Below are 7,508 nucleotides of genomic sequence, written 5' to 3'. Positions count from 1 at the left end.
GCTGGGAAGGTGGCTCAGTGGTAGAGCACTTGCCTTGCATGCCTGAGGCCCTGAGTTCGATTCCTCAGCACCACATAAGCAAAAAGAAAAAAGCCAGAAGTGGCGCTGTGGCTCAAGTGGTAGAGTGCTAGTCTTGAGTTGAAGAGCTGAGGGACAGCTTTTCCAGGCCCAGAGTTCAGGCTCCACAACCGGAACCCCCCCCCCCAAAAAAAAGAATGCTCCATAAAAAATGTCCTCATTACCTTACTCATGTAACTCTAACCCCTCTGTACAGTATTTTTACAATAAAAAACGTATAAAGATATATATGGGAAAAGGAAAATCTCAAAAGCAAAAAACTATCACTGTATTTAATGTATACAGACACGAAAATAAAAGTATTCAGGATGTTCCTCAACACTTCAGTTAAGATAAGTCATTATAATTAATCATAAACACAATATTCCTAACATTTACAGAAACTTGTCATTGAAAGAGGTGAAATATACCATGGAAGCAAACATTCTTTCCTGATAGAGGAAGCAACTACAACTGCCTGTATTATATTAGTTCAAATAGCCAGTGGTATTGAATAAAAGCAGTATTTCGACACCACCACCAATACTACATTCAAAACCAACATACCAAATTTTATTTTATCATAAAGCAGTTATTGTTTCACAACTTTATTTCCAAATGTAAGACTCAGCTTATACATACATAATAACAGATATATATGTATACATATATATATTATACATGTAGATATAAACAATTCAGATGATTACTGAGCTCCACCTTATGAAGAATTCCAACTTATCCTCTCTTCATAAAAAGCAATTACCATCTGAGGGCATTTCACATTAGCCTCTTTTGCTGGCACTAACTCAGTTTCATCGGAACCTTTCCACTTCATGACAAACATCAATCCTCCACTACTCTGTTTGGCATCAATTATTCCTTCAGGCTCTAGACCCCTAGCAAAGCCCCTTGGGTTGTCACCTGCATCTCTTGGCTCATTTGATGTGCTACTAACAGATAAACTAGCATTGTGAGAATTTAGAAAAGCCTCAATTAGGTCTGGACAATTTATATTGTCTTCTGTTTCCCAAGTATTATCAGCATCTGAATATCCCTTCCATTTCAGGAGATATTCTACCTTGCCCTCTACTATGCGTCGGCCCAATACTTTCTCCACAGCAAATAGTTTAGGCTCTGCTTTTGGATATATGATGCGCTTTCCATATGGTGTCAATCTTCTTTTTGGTAGTATCCTTTTCTTGGGAGCCATTTTTATTGGAGATGTGAAGAGCTAGTATTAACCACGTCAGATGCTGTGAGTCTCAATCCTGCAGTGACTCTGGCCCTCGCACCTCAAGCTCCAGTCACCCCTGAGTGGATACTCTAATGTTTTTGGTAAGTCCTGGAAAAACAAAAACATCATTCTGACTCAAATGTGAAACTTGCTAAATCAGCATGCTCACTATTTAAAACAACACTGTGTGTGGCATCTTCCTTAGCTTCAGTTTGGCTTCTTAGAAATAGAAAAACTAAGCAGACCAGACAAGCACTCCAGGTTGTTAAAAGTTAAATTGTCATTCTAAACATAACCACAAAAGTAGGTAAGACAACTCCCCAAAATATACATACCAAAAAACATCAAAAGCAACTTATGAAAACTAAGATTAAAAACAATACTTCCAGAGGAAAATACTTGGACAATGTGACAAGGATTGACACTGTTCAAAAAGGAATACATTCATTACCTGTCTTATGAAATGCTATCCCCTCTGTACAAGACCTTACAGTTAAAATAAAGTATCTAATAAAGTGAAAAAAGTCTTCCCCACAGCAGGTACATGGAAATACTCAAAATTACCTAAAAAGGAACACTGATTTAAATGGTAGCATATCTCTCCTCTGAATCCAGTAAAATGTGGAAGGTAATGGTACAATTTTCAAGTGGGAAAAGCAAAGAACTGTCAACTCTGAATTCCAGCTGCATGGAAAACATCCATCAGGAATAATGGGTAAATTAAGACATACATACTCACGTAAGAGAAAATTTAGAAAAGTGTCAGTATCAGATGTATCAATCATAAGCAGCTAAAGAAAGTTCTCCATACAAAAAGTAAACAATACTAGAAGGAGTCTTGGAAGTTTAGGAAGAAAAGCAAGAAATATATGAAAATTTGGTTGAATATAGTAGACACACCTTTCCTTGTGCAATTTTAAGTCATGTTGAATGGTTGAAGGAAAAATTATAATATCTGATATTGGGTTCCTTCTATATAAAAGAGATGAGACATTTATATTCCAATAGCTGGATATGTGGAAAAAGGTATACAACAACTGCCTGCTAACAGAAAGATGTGAGTATGAATCTCAGTACAATAAAACAAATAACATTCTCATAGTAGGAGGATGATAAAATGACAAGCTAAATGAAAATAAGTTCTCTACATTGTTAGTAGATACCAAAAATATTGACAACAAAACCATTGCAGTGGACTCACTCTTGTCGCCAGAAAATATGTAAGGATAGAGAATTTGGATCTAGTCCTGATTGTGCGGTCAGGGAGGAACCGTGCTCTGTCTCTCAGGGCACATTAGCTGAAATTCAAAGGAGAGGCCCAGTAACACCAGGGGGGCTGGGACATAATTTCTTCCTCCTATGACATCAAGCAAGAGCAAGAGGGAATGGCAACTGGACGAAGCAGGACGTAAGGTTATTTGGCCCAACTGCAGGCATTAGTGGATACCCAGAGAACTGAGATCACCTGAGCCATGATGACCCAGCAGAAGAAACATCCACCCTTAACATTAAAACCTGCTCCCAAAGAAACACGTCTCCTCTCATCTTCCCTACCTGATAGCGACTTCAAAGGACGATCTGAGGACCAGACCTGTGGACTTGGCAAGGCGGCAAACAGCCAGGCAGCAATGCGGTTCACATCGGTCCAGTACAGCCAGAGCAGATCTTGGGAATCCTTAGGGCCTTTGCGCCCCAGCCAGCGGTTTCTGTGGATGACGAAGGCAGAGAAACAGCGTCCACGTCTCTACTCCCCATTCCCCCCCACACCCCACACATCTTCCCTCCTCCTGGGGTGCATTTGCTGAGGTGGCCCAGGGTCCCCGCGTGACCTGGGTTCATCCTTTCCCCTCCACTGCCTGGCGGCACCATCCGAGAGAGAGCCGCACCCCAATGGCACCAGGCTGAGGAGCCAGACGTGTTCCCCCTACTGCTGGCATCCGGGATCCCTGACAGGAACGCCTACGGCCTAGCCCCAGCACGAGAAGGGAGTCACCCTCACCACTGTACCCCGCTCCCAAAGAACCACGTGTCCCCCTCTTCTCTCCCTGCCGGCGTCTTCCAAGAACCCACTGAAGAGCAGACCTCTGCAGCCGCCACGCGGCAAACAGCCAGGCGGCAATTTCCTCAGCGCCGGGACTGCCAGTGGACACCACGCGACCGTTAGACCTCTAGTGCCCCTGCTTGCGCCTGCGCACCATGCCGTCCAAGGTCATGACCCCACGCATACACAAGTCGTCGTGACCCTGTAGACGATCTAGATGCCTGGATTCATGCATACTATCCCAGGACCGACTCCTGCCACTCACCCTACCATGCACAGTGAGGAACCAATCACTGACAGGAGGAGGCTGACAAATGAGGGATTGATATGGGTCTGGGAGATATTCCAGTGTGTACTAACAACTCAGCACTACACCAGTGGAGAAACAACCTCATTCATTTTATGTTTCCTTAGTGTTTCTATAATGTCACCAACTACCTCAGTGCCACCTTCAGCTTCTTTCTGAGGGTGAGTCACAGCAGTATGCCAAAGCCTGCTGTATGTGCTGCGCTGGTCTGGGGACTCGGATGTAGGGACTTGCTGTCTCAGCATTGCTTTCTTCTTGCTAATTAGCATTATTATATCTTGGTCCATGCTCCCAGTACACACAAACGCTGTTTTGGAAGAGTGATTCTGGAACAGCCTGGCTTTCCACCCTATACCCATAACTATGTCACTGGATTCTCTAGGATAAAATGATTAGACACCCCAGTCTCCAGATTCACCACTTTAACAGACCATATTAAAATGCAATGCCACAGTGGGTTTGCACAACTGCTGGCAACCTTAGATAACTAGAGAGTATTACATATTATCTGATACTGGACCCCAGAGAAGAAGCTAAGAGCCACAGTTGGCACTTCCATACATATCCCAAACATCTCCTTCCTCTACAACAGACCTAGATTAAATCTCTGGACCTAGCTTCTGGCAAACAGCAAGGTGGCTATTTTTCTCCCGTCTTGTTGCTAACTCTGAACCTGTGTGTGTCTGTCACCACTAGTGCTCAAAGCAGGCATCTGCACACAATATAGGTGGCTCCTCATATTGCAAAACACCATTTTACCATAGGAACTACAATACAGTGACTCATGTTTAATTATAATTTGAATAAACAGCTAAAAATTCCCCTACACCAATGCATGCTTCCACTCAAGCACATAAGGCCCTTCCACTCTGACATCTTTTGTGCATGAGTTGCATGGGTGTTCGTGTGTTTGTGTGTGTGTGTGTGTGTATGTGTGCATGATTGTGTATGTATTTCATGGGGGAGATGGGTAAATATGAGACTAGGATTTAGGGAGTCACGTAATTTCACTTAACTTTCTTGATCTGGGTGCTAATCTATCACCTGGATCACATCTCCAGTTACCATATTGCTTTTGTATTGAGATTTCTGGCCTTCTCTAGGCCGCACTCATAAACTAGCATAGTAACAGATACACTGGCAGAGCAACAGTTGGGCCATATTCACAGGAATTTGTGGTTTAGTTATAGTCTTCAATACAGTCTTCAATTACTTTGAATACAATCATCAATTATTCTCTCGACACTCTTAAGTTTCCCATAGACACAGAGGTGAAGCAAAATGATGAATGAGTGACTGTATGTACTAGTGTGTGTGCACTGGGCATGGGCTCACATTCAGCCACTTTCCTCCTCTTTCTTCTCTTTCTTGCTTCCAGAAGGCATTCCACCATTTTGACCATACAACCAATCTGAACAGGTGATGTTTCCTTGTTCAGACCTTGGTCAAGAAATTTTTGTCTGGGCTGGATCCAAGCCAATGTTCACCCACACTCACCTTTGCTGACCCATTAGCTAGATGAACAGGAATGGGCTACCATAGCCTTTGGAAACACCATTTTAACCACACAGGCTCTAGTGACACCTGGTTAGCCACAGCCTAATTACACACACTGCCTCTTTTTTGTACTGAGCCAGCTAAGTGGACCTTATTGTTCACTTCAGGGAGCAGTCCTCATGCTTCAGTTGGGACACCTAGAATCACCAAGCAGCTGGGCCTGTACTTTCCTCTTCTGTTTTCTGGCATCAACAACCAAGAGCAGGCTTGAGCCTCTACTGCACCAGGCACACAGAGATGTCTTCTCCCCAAGTGCTGGCATCAGTGGATTCCTGGAGTGACCCCAGGCTCTCTGATCACATGACCCCAGTGTAGCAGAAACAGGTAGCCAGAGTTTGCACTTTAACCCTTCTCCCAATCAGTGAACACACACATAGGCCTAATTAGCAATTTTCATCCCTATTTGCTGCTGTTCCCTTCACTATACCAAGGAAGAATCAAATCCCACACTGGAGTCTTCAAGCACACAGCTAAGAGGCAACTTTTTCATCTACAATGTTGTTAGCAAGTGTCTCCTGGGTGAGTAGATTCTTTGTACTTTTGCACAAGAGAATCCTGGAGGGGATACACACAGACTTGATATTCCCTCTGCCTCTCACTGTTATGTCAGAAATCACAGGACAAACCAGGAGTTAATTGTCTACCAGGGGCTACTTGTGCCCCTCATCCTTCCAATCAGAATAAAAGAATGGTATCAGAGTAGAGCATGGGAAAATATTCTTTAATTTTTCTATTAAGTAAGTTTTTTATTGTGAAAATACTGTACAGAGGGGTTACAATCCCATAAGCAAGGTAATGAGTACATTTCTTATCAAATATTGTTTCCTCCTCTTTGTCCACACCCCCCATGCCTAAATTGTGAAGTTCATTTTTCGACATAGGGTCTTGTACATCTCATTGTTGCAATGTGTCAACCTGTAATTTTTAAATTGTTGTTCTGTGAGTGTCAATCTCTGGACTAGAAGTCAAGACCTAGGTACTCTCTCAGATCCTTTTGGCTCTAAGAAAACCTCTTTTTTGACCACTCTTCATCATTATAAAAATTAAGTAAGCAATATATAGTGAGGTAACATTCTGATGATGACACAAATTATTTTTCTGGCTTACACAAATTATTTTTCTGGCTTTTCTGGCACAAGTAATACAATACTGAGAAAAATTAACCCTACTTGTAAGGAATGAATTGGAGAAATGCAAAATGTTCAAGTCAATGATTATGAAATTTTCTTAACCCATTTAGGCCCTCAGTTGTCAAAATCTCTAAGTAGCCTCTTCCTTTTCCACAGGCTGAGTCTTAGATATGCTAAAATTCATCAGCTTTCTGTATACATATTTCACTATTCTGTAAAGTAGTGGTTCACTACTGAAAGTTTTCAGTGACCACGGAGTTTTGCTCAGCTACTTAAGGGAAATAAAGATGTGTAATTTGTTCATCTGAGTGGTAAAGATACTGATTTTAAAATATATTCTCTTCAGAAAAAAATTGCAAAGAAAGTATTGGGTTTACATTTCTATGTCAGACGCAGGAAAACCTAAAATTTGAGTCAAGCTTGATGCCTGGCAGGATCAAGGCCAGAACGGGCTTCCCAGGGACCAAGTCTCAAAAACAAAACAGAGGTCAGGGATGTATTTGAGTGATAGATCATGTGGCTAGCTTATGGCCTGGGTGTGGAGTCCAGCAATCAAAATAAACAAAATCTCAAAAAAAAAAAAACACATTGCCAATATAAGTGTTATATAAATACAAACACAAACACAAAACTTTGGGATGTTCCTTCAACATAACCATTATAAACAGTGTTTTTGATTAAGTAATAACTAATATGTTTGCCTGATATATGAAAAGCCTGTTCTTTTTTAAAAAAAAAATTTATTGTGAAAATACTGTACAGAGGGGTTACAATTACATGGACAAGATAATGAGTACATTTCTTATCAAGCATTGTTGCCTCCTCCTTTGTTTGCACTTCCCATCCCTTCCCATCTGTCCCCCCTCACGCCCCTCCCCCGCACCAAAGTTGTAAAGTTCAGGCCCCATGACAAACAAAAAAAAAATGAAAATATAGCCTGGAAGCAAACTTTCTTTTCTGATAGATAAAAAAAAAACCTTCAGAAAGTTTGTGATATATTTAATTCAAAAATCTCCAGAACAGCACAAATACTACATTCAGAACCAAGATATGAAACCAGATTTTATCAGAATGTGGTTGTTGTTTCACAACATTAATGCTAAACACAAGATTCAGATCATAGTGGATCATATATTGTTCAATGTATATATTTCAATCAATGGAAACAATTATTCTGTT

At 41.3% G+C, this 7,508-nt stretch overlaps 1 protein-coding gene across 1 annotated transcript; it reads right to left on the bottom strand.

Annotated features, from left to right (window-relative positions):
- Nucleotides 1-778: 778 nt before the first annotated feature.
- LOC122111744 (chromobox protein homolog 3-like) lies at nucleotides 779-1,270 on the bottom strand. Its single transcript, XM_042684479.1, has one exon. It carries the CDS (start codon nucleotides 1,268-1,270, stop codon nucleotides 779-781), a length of 492 nt encoding a protein of 163 aa, XP_042540413.1.
- Nucleotides 1,271-7,508: the final 6,238 nt, after the last annotated feature.

The sequence above is a fragment of the Dipodomys spectabilis genome, unplaced genomic scaffold (assembly GCF_019054845.1).
Source record: "Dipodomys spectabilis isolate Male_0828 unplaced genomic scaffold, ASM1905484v1 ptg000087l, whole genome shotgun sequence".
Lineage (NCBI taxonomy): Eukaryota > Metazoa > Chordata > Mammalia > Rodentia > Heteromyidae > Dipodomys > Dipodomys spectabilis.
The sequence above is the reverse complement of the archived record's forward strand: the minus strand, read 5'-3'. Positions and strand labels throughout refer to the sequence as shown.

Excerpts from the sequence above, each read along its gene's own strand:
- LOC122111744 (XM_042684479.1), bottom strand. The coding sequence starts at position 1,270 with ATGGCTCCCAAGAAAAGGATACTACCAAAAAGAAGATTGACACCATAT.